The following is a 22042-nucleotide window of genomic DNA, read 5'->3' as shown; positions in this document are numbered from 1 at the left end:
CTGATTGAAATTATATGAATGGTCGAAAACACTAACTGTTAAGAAAAAATACAGTATTATGGGCATAATGATAGAAATTAAACAAAACTACTTTGAGGACTTGATCAAATGTTGACTGCTCAAAAAAATCAAACATACACTAAACAAAATGGTTTTCAAGGCAGAAAAGGCTATCTGTGTAAAACATTGTATAACATCTGGTGGGTGATTTATGCTAGTGATGGCAGAGCAAGCAGGTTACAAAACTACCTAGCTGCTTGTACTTCTTGATGTGGTGCAAAACACAGTCCTAGGTAAACAACAAGATATTTCATGAGATCATGACATATACAAATAATTTTTTTTTTTTTAAACAGGCTTTGGTTTGTTGCAATATGGAGTGAAAATCACATTCAATATGTTATTTCAAAGTCTTAGCATATTGATGTATCTCTGAGCAGTTCTAAAACAAGGCCTTGACCCAAATGGGCCTATGAAGAACAGTTAACCCCTCAATAACTCTGAATAAAATGAGATAAAAGTTTATGATGTAAGGTGCAACTGAAAAAAAGGATGAACTGCTCTATAAAGCGAGTGATTTAAAAACTATTCTCCCCCCTCTCTCTCTCCTCGCCTGACTCTCCTTCTCCACATGTCTTTCCTTCATATCTCTCTCTCTCTCTCTCTTTCTCTCTCTCTCTCCCTTTATGTAGGGTTTACTCTGTCACTATGTCTATTCACTCCTTTATTTTAGTCCAGTCTCTTCCCAAAAGGCATTGCATATCTAGGCGGCTCCCTCCTTTTTCTCAACCTTCTTTCCTGTGTGTGTGTGTGTGTGTGTGTGTGTGTGTGTGTGTGTGTGTGTGTGTGTGTGTGTGTGTGTGTGTGTGTGCGTCCGTGCGACTGTGTGTGTAGGTTTGGTGTCCATGTAGCCTGCGGGAAAGAACAGTAATCAAAGCGCAGACTGAGAACAGTAGAGGGAGGTGGTGTTATTATTATTGCATTACATAATATCATAATTTCAGCACCCTGACTACACGACTACCAGTGGCAGACTAGCATTCAATATGCCTTCCAAGCACATACCTATACAAGGATATAACTGGCAACGCAAGCGACCAAAGACATTAATACATGCATATAGGTCTAGTACCATGAATGACAATGACTGTATGTATTTATGATGGTAGAATCAATTTGCTGTGGACCGGCCCAACTACATATCGTGATCCAGTGGTGCTCAACCTCTGGTTGGATCCCTCGGGACTGGCTTAGCACCACCTGGAAAGGCTATTTACTGTGAGAAGAGTAAATATCAGATTTCACTGCCCAGCAACAGTGAAACAAACAGTGAATCCTCTACAATACCACTCCTCTCACAGCATATCTCAATTAAGGCCCAGTGTTCTTTTCTAGCAATTATTCTCATCCAATCCATGGAAAAGAAACACTCCTTTCAGTGTCTAGGATTGTTTAGTCATCTTTGAAGGAGCCATGTTGCAAGTTTAATAAACGCTATATTCAACAGCCATTAACCAGGGCTTACATAAACCCAACCACAGCGAGTTCTACCAGCAACCAATGCAGAAGTGACAAAAACTGGAGTTCACCGAGTGGCCACTAAGGGCAGGTGTCAAAACAGAGTAATTTCTCATTGACTCCCATGTTAAAGCTGGGGTATATGATTTCTGATTGGTCAAAGTTAATATGAGCTGTACACTTTGACCAATCAGAGCGAGGCTCCGATTCTCTGTTCTTATTGGTTGTTGGGACTGTCCATTCACTTTGGCACAACGTTGTTGGTGCAGAGCGTGTCAGGGAGGGACCATAGGGGAGGGACCAAAGAGAACAAGTGGAGCGGTTGAGGTATTTGGATTCAAATCTCTATCGCAACTGCCATTTTATCCCCAAATCCTCCGACCCAGCTTTAAATAGGCCGTTTTTACAGAATTATTTAACCTATGGACTGGAACAAAATAACATTCTAGTCTGTATGTTTAGGTCATATTTCCATGACAACTCTTTTGGAGGTTAAAATCTATGAATAATTAGGCGAACAGCCTCTTGAGTGACAGCTAGCCGGCCGCTGGCCCTCACTTTGCCTCGGAGGTATACGTTAGCTAGATAGGTGTATCTCGCTCCCCCCAACATCACATCAATTCCCTTTTTCGGTAAGACGAAATGAGGCGGAGTCAAAATCTGACAAGATGGCGACGCACATAGGCCAGGACGATTGGATGCAGTTGAAATATCTGAGGTCAGCCCGGATGCTACATCCATTTGATATATTATCTATGAGCTTACATGGCAAACTGTTGCTAATGCTGAAAAAAATGCTGCTAAAACTCAAGTGGGAATATTTAGTACAATTAAGGTGTAAACATGTCTCAATAATGTGACTAAGATCTGAATACTACCAAAATAATTTGTCAAAAGAATATCTGTCATTTTCTTTTTGTTAGGTTTACAATTTAAAAAAACCATGAGCAATTGTATGGATGACAGTTGAAAAATTCAAAGATCAAATGATAATCGCAATTTAGCTGTGTCATGGTGCTTAGTGTAACTTAGTGTAAAAGTTGCCTTAAAGCCCTTGAGTGGAAGTGACCTATTTTTCAGTTTGTTCATCCTGAGTGAATGTGTTTAACGTGACTTTGTTTGCATAAACGCTTTAATCTAATTATCATAGTATACTAATCTAATTATAAACCTTACTTTAATTCTAAGGGTTATTTGATTAAGCTGTTTACATGCATAGCGGCGGAAGACTTATCTTAATGTACCCATCTTAATACAATCTTGCATAGTGTGTTGATTGAATTTATTGTCATGTGCCTTATGCCTCATAGGCAAAATACAGCAGTGCATTCAGAAACGTCCCTCATGAAATGCAAATGACTGTCCTTTGGTTGCCTTTTTTCAGCAGCTCCTAAGTAAAATATTTGCCGTTTGTCCAACCATGAATAAGATAACGGTTCAAAAAATGAACCTTCTCATATACTGGGTAGAGATGCACAGCTTGAGAGAAGTCAGATGGACAGGCTTAATTGCCGCATGGTGTATGCATATCTGACTTCCTATAACACTACTAATTTCACTAACTTCCCAGTTCTTCACAATGCTTCAATCCTTCAGTGAAATATCTTTAAATAACTTAAAGAAGCAGTGGATTAAGTTGTTTACTTTGAAGTCATCCAATTGCGATATTCTCATGGTCACATTTAAGCTGATGTGCAGGTAGAAACTATATAAATATAGTTTATTTGTGCTTGTTTGTCTCTGTCTGTCCTTCTCTGCCTTTCTCGTGCCCTTTCTTAGCCTCTGCCTCGTTCGTTTTACAACCTCTTTCCTCACCCATGGGTCCCCACCTCTATGTCTTTCACTTCCTGTGCCCCTCCCCTCTTCCACTCCTCTTCTTCTTTCCACCTCTCTTCTCCTGTCAACTCTCATTTTGCCCCTTACGTTTCCCTAATTGTGCATTTCTGCTTTGGTCTCCTCCCTAACTCACCTTCCAACCTCTTGTCTCTCCACTTCTCCTCTTGCTGGCTCTCCTCTTGTCACCCCAATTGCCCTCTGAGCTACTCTTATCTACACTGCAAACTCATCTGCTGTCTCTTTGCTTCTCTAGTCTTCTCCTGCGTGACCTGACACCGCCCACACCCTAAAACAGCATGACACCTCTCCTGTCTACTCTGCTCCCCTACTCTCCCTCACATTATGAAGGTGGATTCCCAAAGGATTTATTTTACTAACTTGTTTCAAAGGCTATCAAAAGGGTGGGGTTAATATTGGGGGGTAAATTTGCTTAGGTATGCCTAGACAATTGACTTGTGGACCTTGGAATTATGGTTTGAGCTACCAGAAATTAGATTTAAAAATTGATGTCCCCAGAGAAACATTGTCGAAGGTCAATGGTGTTACTACCTCTCTAAGCCCCGATGTATCAAATAAGATTCACAGTAAAACAGTCTACATTGTGAACATGTTTACGAGCTAAGCATGTGTCCAAATATGCATTTTCTAGAGTCCTCACTGACTCTAAATCTTACTATGTGGTGATGTAAATACACACGTATTCTCTTGATATAGACATAATGGATATTATAGCAACACAATGGATATTATAGCAATCTTATGTTTATACAGATCACAAAGCCTAGAAAATTAGGCTAAATGAACATCATGAAACCTTTGAAGACGTTTGTATATTCTATGTTTGAATATTCTCTATGTGTTTTTGTAACCTTAAAACATAGGATACTAGAGGTTGTCTCAGGCCTTCTTAAAAGTAACACCTGATCGACAGGCAGTATTTTACTTCAATCGCTGTTTGGAAGGTGGTGTTTTCAGAAGCAAAACAGTATGCTGTAATAATATCCAACTGTGATGTCATGTGTGCTGATTGCTGAAACAAACTGCGAGTATACTTAACACTGAAGCAAGCTGAAAAGTTAAATCACTGGAAGTCAGCGGAAAAACAACATTTTCAGGGAGTAGTTACTTATGAGCTGCAGCATATTTGAGTGTTTCAGAGACAAATGTCCGCCCCTGGTGTTCGCTTACTTAAAATTATACTACTTACAAATCTTGACAGACACAACTGCCCATCAACCGGAGTCCGTTATGCCACTGTCAGTTACAGATCCCTGTTAGGCTGCTGTTATGTCAAGCTACCTTTGCCGTTTGTCCAAGCGGCCTGGACTCATTGTTTGTTTAAAAAAAGGTATATCTGAAGCTTCTCAAGCCACTGATTTAGCTTCAATATATAAACTATGTATAGCTAATTGTATATTGTGTGCAGTTTAATCAATAATGAGCTGTGATCCTACTGTTGAAGAGACCATTATATTTCTACAAGACACTCAATGTAACAGTTTCACTAGTTTATTGGTACAGAGTGGCTCTTTCTGCCCCAAAAAGTTCTGATTGCATTTAGTTTTTCTGATCAAAATGCTTGTGTGCATCATTGAGGGCTAAATAATGTGTTGCAGCATGCATGTATTTCCTTTTGAAACAATTTGGAAAGCCAAGTGAAAAAATGTAAATGCATTGGTAACATCCATGTCTTCTTGCTGGCCTTTGCATCATTTCACTGACACAGAGCAATTTTTTTTCTGTGTGTCATTACACCTTTCAATCAGCAGAATAGTATGAAATCATTGGCGGGAATGTAAATTGCTTCATCTGCTCATCTCTGTACATATGCATCCTCATGCACTCACACAATATACAAACAAACAGGGACGCACTCATCAAAATCATATTCCCTAGTGCTGATAGTAATTGGCATGTGGACCTTTATGTTTCAGAGGTCTAGAACCAGGCTAGCCTGCCTACCGGTGTGTGTGTGCGTATTTGTATAAACTTGTGTTTCCCTGAATCTTCGGATACATATTTGAAATAATCAGATAGGTGTGTTTGTTTGTTGTGTCTAAGACTCAGAAAAGGTGCGTATGTTTGCGTTCAAGGTCACTGATCCATTTTCTATTCAGGATGGTGCTGCTGCATTCCCTCTTCCAGCAGCATTGATTAGCACTCGGCAAGCATAACATCACGCACACGCACACAAACACACACACAAACACAAACGTCCAGATACTCTCTTTGCCTCTTAAACACAGCTTCTTTTGCATCCCCAAACAAATGATTATGCTTTGAGCAAAGCAATAAAAAGGCTTCACTAATTGTAAATAGAGAATCACACACAAACACTTGATGTGTGGTAAAATGTGTATTGACACAAGAACAGAAACAGACAAAACAGTGTGAAGCTGAGCTAAGCGAAAGCACAGACCAATTTCAACACTGCACAGAAGAGAGTTTATTTTGATTGATGACGTTGGAAAAATTGGTTCTGTATCTTTGGGACTGCCCTGGACTCTTTCCATTAGTACAGTACTTAGCTGTTTCTCTTCATTAAATCAAACAGAATCCACAGACTGGCCATACCTGTCATACTGAAGCCTGGGAACAAGGTAGAACACAAGCTCATTTTTAAATGTAATTTTGGTTTAAAAAAAGGGCATGTGGCTTGAATATATGTAACAGAGTTCACTAAGCAATACCATTGATGAAATTATAACTTTTAGCAGAACATATTGGTGCAATGAAAATACCAGTAATAGGAGGGTCCAATCAGGCAAAATAAGGGGCAATTCCACAGTGAAATCTATTGAGTATGCAACCCTGGCATTGCCATGTGAACTAGTGCTGTATGTGGGTATCTGTGTGACCGTGGTGTCTAGGCAGACGTAACTGTCTGCTAGCTGCTAGCTCAGTCCAGGCATTCAGCAACATGGCTTCAACACCAGTTCAAACCTGACAACATTCATACTTGGTGCCTCTGCAAAAACAAATCCTTGACAAAAAGGATATTGGTAAATGACAGACTTTGAATAGGCCAGTCCTCTATTACCAGGAATTGGGTGACAGTCTGTCAAGTTGGTGCACCTAAGAGAGCACTAAACGGCGTGCTCTATTCTGGAGTCATGTAGACACTTGCAAAACCGGAGAAAAAGAGGCAAAGAGACATACACACACACACACACACACACACACACACACAAACAGACAGACAGACAGATATACGTATAGACAGACAGAGACACATAGGGATAAAGTAGAAGAGGGAGATAGATCATTTAATTTAAGATGCTATACTCGGTTTCAAGGGCAACTGATTCTGAAACAACAAAATATAAAACTTGTGTGAGTGTGCATGTGTATTAGTGTGTTTAGTGTAAGGCTAGGATTACAGGCACTTAGCTCAGCGATATACTACTCTCACAGACGCAAGCTCACCTCTCCGCATACTGATTAGACACAAGTGTCTGTGTGAAGGAGAGTCTTTGTGAGTGTGAATCTTTGTGAAAGTGTGTCCGTAACAGTGTGACAGTGTGTTTGTGTGCCTCGGTTTGTGTGCGAACATGGATAGGGGCTATATGAGTGTGTTGGTGTGTGAGAGAGTGCTGCTGTCAGCCCTCGAGCTACTGATAAACACATAACAAATTCTTCCACACACTCACAGATTAGCAAATCTTTGAGCCATTAGCTTTCTCTGCTAATTGTCACTGGAAATTAGCATTTTAGCTATTAGCTTCGTTCCCAAATTGCCAATGGAAATTAGTATATTAGCATTTAGTGTTGTGAGGTGATTGCTAAGAAATCAGGCAGCATGTCCCAAGGCGTCAGACAGTCTTTTCTGCAAGACATGTTTCAGTTGTTTGAATCCCACAACGACCAGAGCAGTTATTTCAAGGGAAAGAGACTTTTTGCGTTGTTGTACATCAAAAGTTCATTCAGGACTTTTTTGGGTGAAAAAGTGACAAGTATAAGGATATATTTCATGAATTTTCAGCAATTACAGATGTGTGTATATACTTAATATAACCAGGGATGTTAATTGATACTTACATTACATACTATAATATTCTAGTGTGTTGAACTTCTAATGCACACAAGCATCCTTTGATTTCAAGCTGTCTACTGTGTCCACATTAAACAAATATCTCATTTGCATGCTTTCACAGAGAATACAGTGATGTTTTTGGAGATTATGATACAAGTATTGGACCAACATTGCTATTGAAATGTGCATTCTTGTCTTATAATGCCTTACCAATAACAATAATGATGATGTTAAGATTAGGAAAGGCAGAAAGCAGGCACATGAATAGATTTCAGCTAGGAACATATCTTGGTAAAGCAGTGTGGAATTTCACAACATACCTGCATTACCTAACAACTCTACTGGCATAGTGCGTGTTTCATCTAAGTCAGTGTAAAGCAGGTGGTAATAGGTCAGCTCTTAAAGGGGCGGCTTTCAATTCCGCAGAGAATGTATTCAAAGAAAACCTGAAACCTAGTATTCAAAAACAGTGGATGCAAATGCAAATTACATTTAACAGCCATGTCAAAAAGCTAGGAAACCTAATAAGTGTATGTCCTTGCCATCAATTTTGAACAAGCCCCAAAGAGACAGCCAGGCCATTTGATTGTCTCATGTTCAGTATACACCGGGCCAGGGTTTTAATGTGCATGTGCTACTTTGATAAGCCAGGCATTGACAACCCATTTACAAAGGAAATTACATTGACATTGGCATGTCTGTTGTTAAAATCCATACCATTCACATTAAATATTAGAATGTGCTCAGACAGTTTTAACTGATTACAAATACATTTAAGTTGGTATTTTAAGCATTTAGAACATTACTCAACCTTTCTAATGTAATTTCAAAGTGTCTCTTCCATAATTATCATCATTCTGATAAAACGGATAAATAATGTGTGTTGACAGAGAAGGGGAATGGAAACAGTATTGTTTACAGAGAACATTTTTGTCAATATCAAGCTTCATGAGTTGTGATGGTGACAAAGAGGGCACAAATCAACTAATGCAACATTTTGCAATGTTGCAAATCCACTGCAAGGCTTAAGGCTTTGTGCTTTTTTATGCAATTTCCTTCTCAGCATTGCATCCTCTTACACAAGTATTTGCTTGTCCTATTCTGACATCTTCAATGAACTAGAAAACGTTTACCCAGGAGTGCTTGTTTTTTTCTTCAGGTGCATTCTAAAATTGACTTCAATTATTGTGTTTCTCTGAAGGGAACAAGTTGTTTGTGAACACTGAGTTATATTAACATGGATAATAAGGTTGATACAATTGTTTGTTAATGTGCTCATCCCAGGCCCTTTAATTTGTTTACATTGAATTACTTTCAGATACATTATTTTGTATGTTTATGGATTAAATCCTATACATATTTTTTTCTAAAATGACCCATACTGTAAAGTGTTTTAACATAACATGAATCATTCTAACTACAATGATTCTGAGGTTATTTTATTAATATTGAGACAGAACTGACAGAATATGTGAATAAATGCATGTGATGAAATTTGACAAGCAGAGCACAAACAGTTTAATTTCCAGAGATATTAGTGAAATGTTTACAGTTACTGAGAAGCAGTGCTTTGCCTAACATGAATGGAAGTAAACACACACACAAAAAACGACACACTGGTACACATGAGCAGGATGGTGTGCACGTATATAGACAACATGAGATTTTCCTAAAAGCCTAGCCAATATTACTACTAAATCAATAAAACATGCACGCACCCATGCACACACACGCACGCACACACGCACGCACCCATGCACACACACACACACACACACACACACACACACACACACACACACACACACACACACACACACACACACACACACACACACACACACACACACACACACACACACACACACACACACACACACACATCCCTGACCATGATTAGATTCAAATTGGTTGCAGCAACAGTAATGGCTGATCAATACCCTAATTTACCAATAAACAGCCAGAGCGATTAAAATATTTGTATGAGTGACCCATCTTAAAACACATGAGAAACTATCACACATCAATTTATAGAATAGAGGGCCCATGCAAAAAGACAACACACACACACACAGAAACACACACACACACACACACGCGCATACAAACACTTTTCTTCCTTTGAAGAATTGGTGCAGAACAAGAGATAAAAAACTATTCTTTATATCTGTAATAACGGTTTCATTTTATTACCGGTTCCAACTTGGGTTCTAACTTATTTTTATTACCTGTTCTAACTTTTTATTACTGTGCTCCAAGTGTGGTTAAATTGTTCCATAAACTCCAAAGTTATATGGCTACACCAGCTTTGCAGAAATGCCAGGTCAGAAATGTCAACTGAATATTTTTTTTCCAAGTATGAAAAAGGAACACATTGACATATGTCACTGCCACCACACGCAGAGTGGGGCTCTGTAGTACCTCTATTACACAGCCCATCATGTTGCTACCTCAAATAGCCAATGGGTTTCTATGACGCTGTACCGCTCTACATTTGTTTGACTATTCGACTATGATATGTATCTGCAATTGTGCAGTGAAATAATGGATATTCACACAAGGCATTTTGAATTATCAGGGCACCTGGTGAAAACCTTAATATTCACACCTGTATTTTGCTGTATGATATACATATTTTAAATGTTCACCATTTTTATCTTACACCTGGAAACATGTCCTGTACCCTTCTGCAATTTAACACTGAGCTGTGACTTATATCTCCACCATCAGAAATGGTTCTAAAACTTGAATGTGACACACATTGATGGATCTGCCACATGCACATTATCACCGTTCTCATCAACACAACAACTGCTACATGCACACATTATGAATGAATCAAATCATTCAAAAAGTTACTCACCAAATGGTTGGTGGTTCAGATCCCTCAACTTCCAGGTAGTCATATTTCTCCTCCGTCTGGAAGTCTGTAAAGATGAGAGAGATGGTGTCTCCAGGTTCGGCCAATAGGATCCAAGTACAGTCGGCCTGGTTACCATAGTTGCCGGGGTAACCGGGACTGGTCACCACCCCACTGCCGCCCCTCACAGTGCCCCCACATGTGTCCTCAGCTGTCAATCAAATCAGAGTGACAAATAGAAAACCTGGGTTAGGGAGAGGAGGAGGGACCGAGGGGCGGACTTTTTTATTTTAATTAATTAGATTGGTTGCTTTTTGGATAAATTGTTTGGATTTTCACAGCTATATAAGATCAATTCAGTTGATTTTCCAAATTAGCAATTACGATCTGATTCTCAATAGACCTAGCAATACTTATCAACCATTCAAGTAGATTACAGGCCAGCCAGCCCAACTCCCCACCTCTCTCTTTCTAAAACGGTCTCTTTCAATTTTCCTAGTTACTTTAATTTGAGTATATTACAGTCACACTCTTTGCTCACAAATCTTATTGTTATGGTGTGGCTTGAATGTTAGAAATGGATGACTTTTTCACGACACATAAACTGTCAAGTCATATTAGCAGACCATATTGTGAAAATATATAGCTCTAACATCACACTCTAGATGTGAGGGAAATTTTGAAAGATAGTATACATGTGGTGATGTAACATGACTATCAGTTCTCTGCCAATAAGGCAGTAGATTTTAGAGAATGATGTTCTCTTTAAGCCAGTTAAATCAAGGGTGAGGATTAGGGGTTAAGCTGCAGTTCCTGTCACACTCTGAACTGCTGTCCTCCTCTACTAACAAGGTCCTTTTCTCCAATCACAGAGCTCAGCTCTGGTCTCCTCCAATCGCCACCAAGGAATAGTGAATTTGACTGTTTACAAATTGGCAGTTTTTTTTTTACAGTCAATTAGTTAATCCAGTTTCAAAATATATGGACCAGATGGGATGATAATTTGCCTAATTTTCTGTAATTGTTGACCACTTCTGATTGATAATATGATTCATAATCGAGCAAGTACTGATTTCTGCATAACAGATAAAGACACATGGATTGCGCTGTGCACACGGCATAAATTATACACATATAATTTATACAGATACACTCACAGAGAAAAAAACATACTACATCAGACCTTGTGACTGGTTATCTGGCAAGTTAGGACTGAGCTCAATTTGCTTTTTTTCCAGAATACTGTGGGTATAGATTAATGTTAGACCCAATCTATAGAAAAACAACTATTTGAAAAAAGTTAATAACTATATTTACATTGTGAATCATTTCTCAAAAGCAAATTAAGCCCAGCCAAGTTTTCAACGTCCCAGTGACAAAGATACAATGTGGATTCTTTTTTTTTCTCCGAGAGCGAACAAGTCAAACTGTAAACACAGTATAAATTATACCTGTATAATTTATAGTTATACATAAAAGAGGCACTAGTGTATATAACACACCCTTACAGTGGACGTGCATTTTTCCTACACACCAGCGAGTGCAATTTCGGATGATGCTTGATTTATATTACCCTATAACATCTTGCATGTTGATATAATCAGCATTGAGGAAAGACAGGTAATCACCGCTTGTCGTCCTTAAACTGCACTCGCTGATAAGCTGAAAAAGACACATCCTTTATAAGAATGTAGACAGCCCGCTGTCAGGTATACATGCACACACCCTTTGGGCTCATCCAGCTGCCTTTGGGGATGCATACATGATGACAGATAAGGTAGGGACCAAGCCAGACTCCACCAACAGGCGGGGTAAAGAGAATAGCTGTGGTCCAAGACTAACATTGAGCAACAGACGTTAACCATTAGAAATGAATAAAAACGTTAGCACAAGATATTTAAAAATGTGTAGGAACAGAGTTCACTGAGAAGACAGGAAATACACAGGGGATAACAGCAATGTATAGGACCAAACAGAAACAACACAGGAAGAGTGACAAAAAATATAGAAAAAGGGGATTGAAAAAGGCAAGAAAATGATAAACAGGATGAAACAAAATAATGGATTATAAAATGAATGTACAATGGAATGAGCATTTTCAATAGAACAGAGTGTGGAATTAGGAAATACACACACTTTTTTAAATTGTTTTATAAGGCATGATACTTGAAGCTGCATTGTCCCAAATAATAATACATTCAAATAGATGTATGTAGGCCACTGAGTTAGTCATACAAACAGGCAGGCAGGCAGGCAAGTGGGGCAGGCACTGACAGACAGACCATTCATTCAGCATCTAGACAGTTGAGAAGATTTGTGTAAATGACCCAACACCCTGAACCAAGACCTGCTGAGACCCCATCACATTTGCCACAAAGCAATGATGTAGTAGTTAGTGTATGTGTGTGTGTGTGGGGGGGGGGGGGGGGGGGGGGGTTGGTGTGTGTGTGTGTGTGTGTGTGTGTGTGCAAGGGTGGGGGGGCTGGGGGGTGACTGTGTATGTGCGAGTGTGGGCGAGCACCATGGGAGTGCAGCTTGCAGGATGACAGCTGTCACAGGTTTATCATGACAACAGGACGTCCGCAAGCACTGGTGGACACTCGCCCACATGAACACACACAAACGCGCACAGACAAAAATGCGCACAGACACAGACACAAACACAAACACACACACACGCACGCACGCACGCACGCACTTATTCCAGCCCTCCAGCTTATTGATGTGCTGGTGACACTTGATTGATAGGTGGAGAGGCCCCCAAGGTCCACTGCTCTTATTAAAAAAGATAAAATAAACTTGTAAAATAAAAAGATTACTAAACAAACAAGCCGTGTTCTTATGTGCAGTGGACCTTTGGTGAATGTGACATTATGATGTTGTAGCATGAAGGGCCTTCAGCCATGATGTTCTCTGGGTTGCTGTCACTCAAAATCCATTACTGTGACCTTTAGCACGGAAAGAATTCCTCATTATTATTTATTATAAAAATAAGCAGACTTGAATACTGATGTAGATCTGGAGGAAAACCTGAAAGCCATGTGAAGACTCCACGTGATAATTTCAGATGACACATTATGCAATTAGGATCCTCAGTAATTCTGCTGTGTGTCATCTAGTGGCGGCAAGGGCTGTGCAGCGGCTGCTTCAGGAGCAGCTGCTCTAATAAAAAATGACATTTGTAGTGTTTTCACAGGGAGAGGGTGAGAAGTCCACATGCCTATAGCCAACACTGATTACCTTCTGTTAAATGTGCACGCATTAGACACACGGAAACCGTCAGCTCTCCATGGTGCACCAGCTAATTTTGGATGCAACCCGCTCCTGCTCCATCAATCATGATGTGTCATCTGTGTGGCAGTGTTAAATATTAGTGTTTACCTCATATCACGCCCCCCCCCTCTTTCTTCTTTCCACAACTGCTATAACAAAAATATATATTCTCCTTTCAAAACAACCACAGTGTATCTTTCAATAGACGCAGGTCAATGTTAACTTTGTTCAAACACACTGTATATTCCCTTTACGCGAAGTGTATTGAATGATTTCTCTTATCGTGGAATGCTGAAAAAAATGAAGGACGAAGAATGAAATTCCATTACATACAAGTCTGATCAGCTTAAATCTAGCAGAAATCTTTAAATCCAATAAGCATTTAAAGTAATCTGCGGGCTGACTATCAAGGAGCACTGAGGTCACTAAGGCCACATGTAATGCATGACGGAGTTTGCTTGAAAATGAGACAAAATTATTACAAGATGACTGATAGCAAATGGGCTGATATCATGGGCGTAAAATTGCGTATGGACGGTGTGGACGTGTCCATACCAATATTCAAATGTGCTGAAATTGTCCACACCAATATGAGAAGGATAATGCGCGAAACAGTGCCCCTTTACATTTAGATTCTGAAGACGCGGCGAAACACGACACTGCACACTGTATGTCTGCGAGGAAGCCAGGCTGAGCTGGCTTCCCTTGGTGAAAAAAAGAAAAAGAATTGACCAATCAGGTGAGGCTAATGACACTGCCCTCTGTGATTGGTCAGGAGGGTGCCAAGGGAAGCCACTCGGCCTTTGGCTTCACACCAATCAAATCAAAGCATCATTATCAACGTCACTGAAATTTAACAACAATAACAATAGCGGGAGATTAGCATGTTTGCATTGTTATCATATTAGCAAGAACAGTTATGGAGGGTGGAGATTTTGAGTATTTAGTAGGCTAACAAATTATTTGACCAAACTGCCAATTGAGAAGCCATTAAAAATCAAATCTGACGGCAGGCCAATGCGTGTGGAGAGAAAGAAAGTTTATCGCACTTTCCGTGAGGAGAACTATGTCCGCAACGGGTGGCTAGCTGGTAGCGGCAAACTTCAGCTAATGGCCTTCCTCTACAAATAGTGAGTAAAATACACACCTTCTCCCGGCGCGGGTTAACTGTTCCCTTAACTGTCTGTGTAACTATGTGTGTTATGTTTTGTGTTATTTTATTGCTAATTGTGCCTTGATTGCCTGGATTAAGTTGCATTGGCAGGCCTACTGTATATCCACTGAAGTTGTTCTGGGTTGTCTTAAGTATAGTGTTGTAATGAACATTTGGCCTAGTTCTTAAACGAAAAGGATGTATAAAAAGTATGTGTGTATGTCAAGCACCTACAACTGATTGTGTGAGTCGTGTCTCATGTGAACGTGAAACTTAAAATGGCCTTAAACGTCCCCTAATTATATTGTGAATGAATTTGAATCTGCATTGGGCATTAAGCGGCTAGTTGTGCATTCCGGTCGGGGTTGGGGGGTGCATTTATAATAAAATTTATAATTTAATAAGACGATAAGGAAGTGTGTGAATGAGTGAGTGAGAGAGAGAGAGCGAACGAGCGGTGTCGGACAGATTACAGGCGTGTGTAAGTCCTGGTAAAGTGACCAGGCGCTATAATAGCTCTTGTAGTTAGGCCTACATTAAATACAAGCTGCGACGTTGCCTACTCTTTTCTGTCCCCCACCTTCCAATACACATGTAGATTAAAGGTGTTGTCTCACTTGGCTTCCTCAAAAAAAATCCCCACGCCACGCCACTGGAAAGGAGAAAGCAGAACCAAAGCACTGCAAATTTTGCACCATATATGCCTATTGATTCTGCTCTGCTATGTGCTGTAGTAAAGATAGGTCGCCTTGGAAACAATTAAGCCCCCGTAGACCGCGAGCATCTTGTCTTTTTACTCGCGCAAATCACCATTCTCTGCAGCCGTCACCGGCTCTGTGTTGTTTCTCTCTCACCGGCTCGCCGAGGCTCGGGCATGCTCGCGCTTCAGCTGCGCTCCAACTCCCCGGTTCACTCGTAAACTGAAATTCCGAGTCGGGGACAGCCCTACTGTGAAACATAAGCAGCCAATGATGTATGAATATAATACGTTTTTTAGTACAAAATTATTGATAGCCGCTCAACTCTTGACTAAACTGTACATGATAAAACTGGTTTGGTTAAGGAACTAGTGAGCGGTTGGATGCTGGATGTGGGGCGAGGGCGTTTCGCCAAATTGTGTGACGTTTCGCCAAAATGTGTCCCCACCAATATGAACATCAAAGTTACGCCACTGGCTGATATTTATTAAAATAAAAACCCTGTTCAGTCCAGGGTGAACCTAACTCTGTGTGTATTGGCTGCATTAAATATACTCTATTATGAAATGGGATTATCCCAACAGCTCCCAGTTAGAGCAGCAAATTCATACATTAAAATAACATAATTTTTTTCTTATTTCTACATTATGATGTTTAATTTCTTCTATTCACTATTTTCTTATTAAGGATGTTCATAATAATTTCTAACAACATCATTCATTTCTCCTGGCTGTCTGCATCTATGGGTCATTTGATAATTGGTATTCCACCTGGACGAACAGATTTAAATACATGGTCCCGCTTTGGGCACCACATCAGCTTTTTTTTTAAATAAGGGTTTTGAAAACATCCCCAAATACTGCTTCATCTGAGATATTGCACCTGAAATATGTAGCAAAAAAAATAATTCTTCGGTTAAGAGTTGTCTTTCTATTTCACCTCGGGCGGGGGGGCAACTTGAGTGAAGTTATTGGTAAGTGAGGGCTTTGCTATCTTCCATGCCATGTTCTGTTGTCTGCTTTTATTTCAAACAGCAACCTGGGGGGGAGGCTGAACTCATGCAGGTTCATGTAGGAAGGTGCTGTATGTGCTAGTTTCTAGTGACTATGTGTGTGTGTGTGTGTGTGTGTGTGTGTGTGTGTGTGTGTGTGTGTGTGTGTGTGTGTGTGTGTGTGTGTGTGTGTGTGTGTGTGTGTGTGTGTGTGTGAGAGAGGAAGGGAGAGGTAGTGCTGCTGCGTTGCCTTCATTTCTTATCACATCAGTGAGCTAGTGTTGTGCCCTTTTTTGCCTTTGCGCTCCCTTTAGTTGCTGTTGTAGCACCACTTGTCTTTTCTTCCCTATTCCGGTCTCTGCTGCTCACTATACACCCCGCCTCTTCCCCTTTCCTGCATCAAGATTCTCTTTTTACAGTAAAACAGCCCCATCTCATCCTCCTCCTCCACTGTACTCTTATCTTGTTCACCTCATCCTCTATCCCTCCCTCCCTCCCTCCCTCCCTCTGTTCTCCCTTCCGTCCTCTTTCCCTTCTCAAACCTCCCACTCTCCTTCCTAAACTTCCCCCCATCTATCTATCCCTCCCTTTAATGCTACTTCTCTCTCATGGCCCGGGGTGCTTTGATCACTCGTTCTTATCCCGCCTCCCTCTCTCTCTCTCCCCCATCCGTTCATCCCCTTCTTCCCCACTGTGCTGTCATCAATATCACAGTCATCCGAGGATTCCCTCTTTATCCCTCTCTGTCTCGCTGTGTCTCCCTTTAAGATCGTACTCTCTCTGCATTACACTCTCCATCCCTCTCACTCTCTTCCTCTGTCTGTCCCTCTCTCTCTCTCTCTCTCCTTTCTGTTGATTGATTTTCTGTTTAATGGCTTTTCTGGCCTCATCTCTTTCTCTCCCCTCTTTTTTTGCCACTTGCCATTTCTTCTTTCCCCCTCTTCCTTTCCTTCTGCCCCATAACTCCATTCCTTCCCTGCACCACTTTGATAGGCAGATCACTATCAGATTGGTGTACACACACACACACACACACACACACACACACACACACACACACACACACACACAGCAAGGCTTCAATCACAGACGACCCAGTGTGCTGTCAGCCTCTAAGGATTATGGGCCATCTACATCATCCTCTCTTCTCCTCTGTCTTCAGGCTGTATCCATCCATCCCTTCTGCTCTCTTATCTACATCCACCCACCCATCCATCAACCTCTTGCCCCCCCCGTATGTTGTAAAGTGGAATATATATATATATATATATATATATATATATATATATATATATATAAAGTTACCCCCCCCCCTTCTATTTCATCTCTCCCTACAAACAACACCTCAGATTACCTGCAATGAATAACCACAATGGACAAGAGTGAGACGGTGACACATGTGCCTACAAATGATTCAACACTTATTGGTAATACATGTTCCTCCAAGTTTGAGGGATTACCGGACACTCATCATGCTTTCCTCTGCAGCTGCACTGTGTGGCTGTGCTGCAGCCTGAATGCACAGAGGATGTGACGTTACTTGTGGTCTCAATGTGACTTTCACCATCCAGTCATGCCAAGATGCATTAAGTAACAGCTCTAGATGCCATTTGAATAGCGTTGTACAGACAGATCCATCAGAGACGCAACTGATGTATAGGGACGATGTAGCTGTAGCCGAAGTCACTATTGTACTGATGCAGAGGGGGCCAGAAGAAAAGCTGTTTTCACCACATACATAAATGCTAACTTAAAACCTAAATATCCCTTCAATTGTACACCAAACTGAGGTTTTGTCAACAGCTTTAGTTTAGTTAGTTTATTTTGGTTTTCTTGTCTTTCTTGAATAATCAAGTTGAGCAGAGGATTGGGCAGTGTGATACAACAAATGCTTTGTAGAATTTAATGTAGAATTAGGTTTTAAGTCAGCATTTACCTACATGGAGAAAAACGTTTTTCTCCTGGCCACCAGTGCAACAGTACAATGTTGACTTCTGCAACAGCAACGTCTCCTTAAAATGACTCCACTGACTTCCATCTCCATAAGGTAACACACTTACTATGCATAAGTACCCCATACAACCCCACTTTAAAAATACTGAACTATTTGGTTGGGCGTCCCCCCCATGGGCCTCGGCCAGCAGCGGACCCGGGTTCGATTCCAGCCCGCGGTCGTTCTCTGCATGTCACTCCCCTCCCTGCCCCATTTCAACTCTGTCTCTACACTATCAATAAAGCATAAAAATGCCAAAAAAATATATATCTTTAAAAATACTGCACTATCCCTTTAAATGTATTTCGTGAAATGTTGGTGTTACTGAAACATCCTATACTGTGTTTTTTTCTTGAGAGGATTGTCTCCATTGGAGAACAGCTGAGCTCCTTTTCAACAACTGTGTGTAACAGGATGTTGGACTGTTCATCAAGGGCAGCCAACAGTTCACTAAAGTGCATTTATTGAACTAAATGTAGTTAGACATCTTTGAGGGTAGATGTCTGGCTTAATCTAGTTGTTAAGGAACTTATTTTTGAGCTGGTAAAGTAGTGTGTATGGTAAAGTATGCATCAAGTGAACAGCAATTTGCGCCATCTGGTCTTGTTCAACAGCCTTATCATAAATAGCAGCTTTGTAAAATCCAGGATGGAATTTTTTTCTTTTTCCTTTTTACATATAAATATTTATTCTGCATGTGGTTATATTTAAAGTTGTGCTTTTGTGATATTAGCATCCATCTTGATTACATTTTCAATGTTCCCGTTAGCTAACTTTAACTTGTGGCCCCACGCTTTCAACTGTTTTGTGTCTTTGGAGCTCTGCTGCCACATTCTAAAGAGACATACCCACATTCAACTTTGTATGAATCATCTGTGCCCTTGTAATTGTGATTTTCTGGCTTTAACATTATTCTTCTTGCATTCCACCATACGCTGATTTGATACTTTCCTATTCATCTTTTAAACCTTGTTATAGAAACATATTTGTTGCTATACTCTGCTCGCCAGCATTTCATTTAAGTCAAACAGTCATAGCGTTTAGGGCGGACACACACACACACACACACACACACACACACACACACACACACACACACACACACACACACACACACACACACACACACACACACACACACACACACACACACACACACACACACACACACACACACACACGTAGACATGCTGACCTTCAGCTCCTCCCACCATCTGTCCACAAATCAAAGAACAGATGCTGTCTGCCAGTCAACTAACAGGCCAGCATTTAGACCAATTAGGGCAGAAGAGTGATTAAATCATAGATCACCAGAAGGAGACATAAAGAGAGAAGGCATTGATTGATAGATAGATCTCTATCATGAATGTTCTTACAGTAGCAATGGTACCCTGTATAACCAATTCACATTTAGATTCCTAAGAGTTGTGAAATAAAATTATATTCTTTCTTGGATTTTTTCATTCCAATAATTGATATAATTTGACTCCCATGTATGGCAGAAGGTGACATTAAGAGATAGAGATACCTCAGCTATTGCAAAATAAGTACTTTTTTAAAATTAATACTGGCAACAGGCTGAGTATTCATTTTAAGGAGATACCTTGTTCATGAAACTGAAGAAATTATGTTAACTAGACTTGTCAGGTGAAGGAATCAACTACAGTGTCCCTGGAGCTGTGCGTCCAGTGTTTTGCTCAGTGACACTAAGGCAGTACAATCCCATCTACTGAACCACCCTCTTGTCCCCGGTAAAAATGACTGTGAAAGATGCAGTTAGGTAAAGGTGAAGGAAGGAGGTGAGACATCTTAAACTAAATGTCTAACAGATTTTTTGCAAGTTGACAGTAAACAAAAAAAAGAAGGGACAGGAAAATACAAGACAGTCTCTCTCTCTCGATGACTGACTCCAGAGCAGGATTGAGATGGATGAGTGTAAGGGCCCCCCCATTTTCTCAATTGCTCATTAAGCAGAGTTTCTCAATTATTAACCGTAAGGACAAACTTCTGAAGTTGTGATTCATAATTCACACAACCTCCCTCCCCTTTGTCCTCCGAGAATGGGTGTGTCTGTTTATAAACATGTTTGACAGAGTGTGTGTGTGTGTGTGTGCGTGTGTGTGCGTGTGCGTGTGTGTGAGAGAGAGAGAGAGAGAGAGAGCGAGACAGAGAGAGAGAGACGGAGCGAGAGAAAGACCCCGGGTGTGTGTAAGTGTTAAATGTCATTCCTGACATTTCAACAAATAGCTGCATACTGAGAGTTTAACGCATCACAACACTGACCAAATACATTCCACTCTTGTCTCTTTCCTCTCCAGCCAGATTCACTTCCCCTCTCTCCTGCCCTTCTTTCCTAATCAATCCTTCTCTCCCCTGTGCAGACTGTGAGGGTGTCAATAAAATACTTACATACAAGCAAATTACACTCAGTTGCCAGTTTATTAAAGGGGTAGTTCAGGATTTTAGACATAGGGCCTTATTCCCAAGTTAGCCTTGGTGTTCTTTATAGTTGCAGAGTGCGCTCGTGCTAAGCTAGCGCACGGCATCGGGGGGATACCTAGCCTGCTACTAAAACAGTCTTACCCACTGCACAGTACACCCGAGGCCAATCAATTATAACGCCAGACTATCGATGTAAATGTCTGTGTTGATAGAATAATTTTAGAAATAAAACCAACCTCACATATTGCATTTTGAGGGACTTTATTCCTTGTAGGCTGCGGCAGCGGCGGACTAATACCTAGGTTACAGGCTCTATAATAGTTTGTTTACCTGCTGCTGCCCGTACCTGTACGAGCCGGAATACACTGATGAAGAATTGAGAGGGATGCTCAAAGGGCAGAAAGAGAAAGAGCGTCTGTAGAGACAGCCCCCGCTGGAGCTGCAGCAGAGAACCGGGACAGAATGACGGTAGACTGGTGGCAGTGCAGTTTCAGTTTCTGTCCCACGCTGCTCTGTTTACTTTCTGCTGTAGTGATTCGGTTACACAGCAAAGTAAAAGTCCGCTGCTGCTAAGAAAGTAGTCCCTCAAAATGCCATAATTCATGCGATGCGAGGTTGGTTTTATTTCTAAAATTATTCTATCAACACAGACATTTACATCGATAGTCTGGCGTTATAATTGATTGGCCTCGGGTGTACTGTGGAGTGGGTAAGACTGTTTTAGTAGCAGGCTGGTATCCCCCCCGATGCCGTGCGCTAGCTTAGCACGAGCGCACTCTGCAACTAGAAGGACTGAATTAAATGTGTTGAAAACGGTCTCCACTGATAAAGAACACCAAGGCTAACTTGGGAATAAGGCCCTATGTCTAAAATCCTGAACTACCCCTTTAAGTACACTTAGCTAAAACTAGAGAGGGGATTTGGTTGTGTAGCCTACACTTGCAGATGTAAATGAGGTGCACTACAAAATAAAAGAGCACCTCTCAGTGTAACACAATACATTCCAACAGCACTCCGCAAACAGCAGCCTTCAAACTAACAAAACAGGCGAATCATGAAGGTGGGATTCATTGCAGAACTGTTGTATTACATGGCATTGGCTTTAGCTAGGTATACCTACTCTTACTGATTACTACTTGTCGTGGAAGTTTTTAATCAGTTAAACCTTGTGGGAATAAATGAACTGAAACTTCTCAATATAAACAATTTAATAAAAGTAGATAAAACAACAGAGTTACAGAGTAA

The 22042-nt window shown here is 40.7% G+C and overlaps 1 protein-coding gene across 1 annotated transcript in view; it reads right to left on the bottom strand.

The window, feature by feature from the left end:
* csmd3b (CUB and Sushi multiple domains 3b) overlaps nucleotides 1-22042 on the bottom strand; it is a gene marked incomplete at both ends in the record, with an annotated part of 320381 nt that overhangs the window by 141557 nt on the left and 156782 nt on the right. The window contains one exon of the mRNA XM_080046015.1: nucleotides 10251-10458. Within this exon, the coding sequence (XP_079902141.1) occupies nucleotides 10251-10458 (208 nt within the window). The remainder of the gene's footprint in view (nucleotides 1-10250; nucleotides 10459-22042) is intronic.

The sequence above is a fragment of the Ammodytes marinus genome (assembly GCF_949987685.1).
Source record: "Ammodytes marinus genome assembly, chromosome: 17".
Classification (NCBI taxonomy): Eukaryota; Metazoa; Chordata; class Actinopteri; order Uranoscopiformes; family Ammodytidae; genus Ammodytes; species Ammodytes marinus.
Note: the sequence above shows the minus strand (reverse complement) of the source record. Positions and strands in the feature narration are given on the sequence as shown.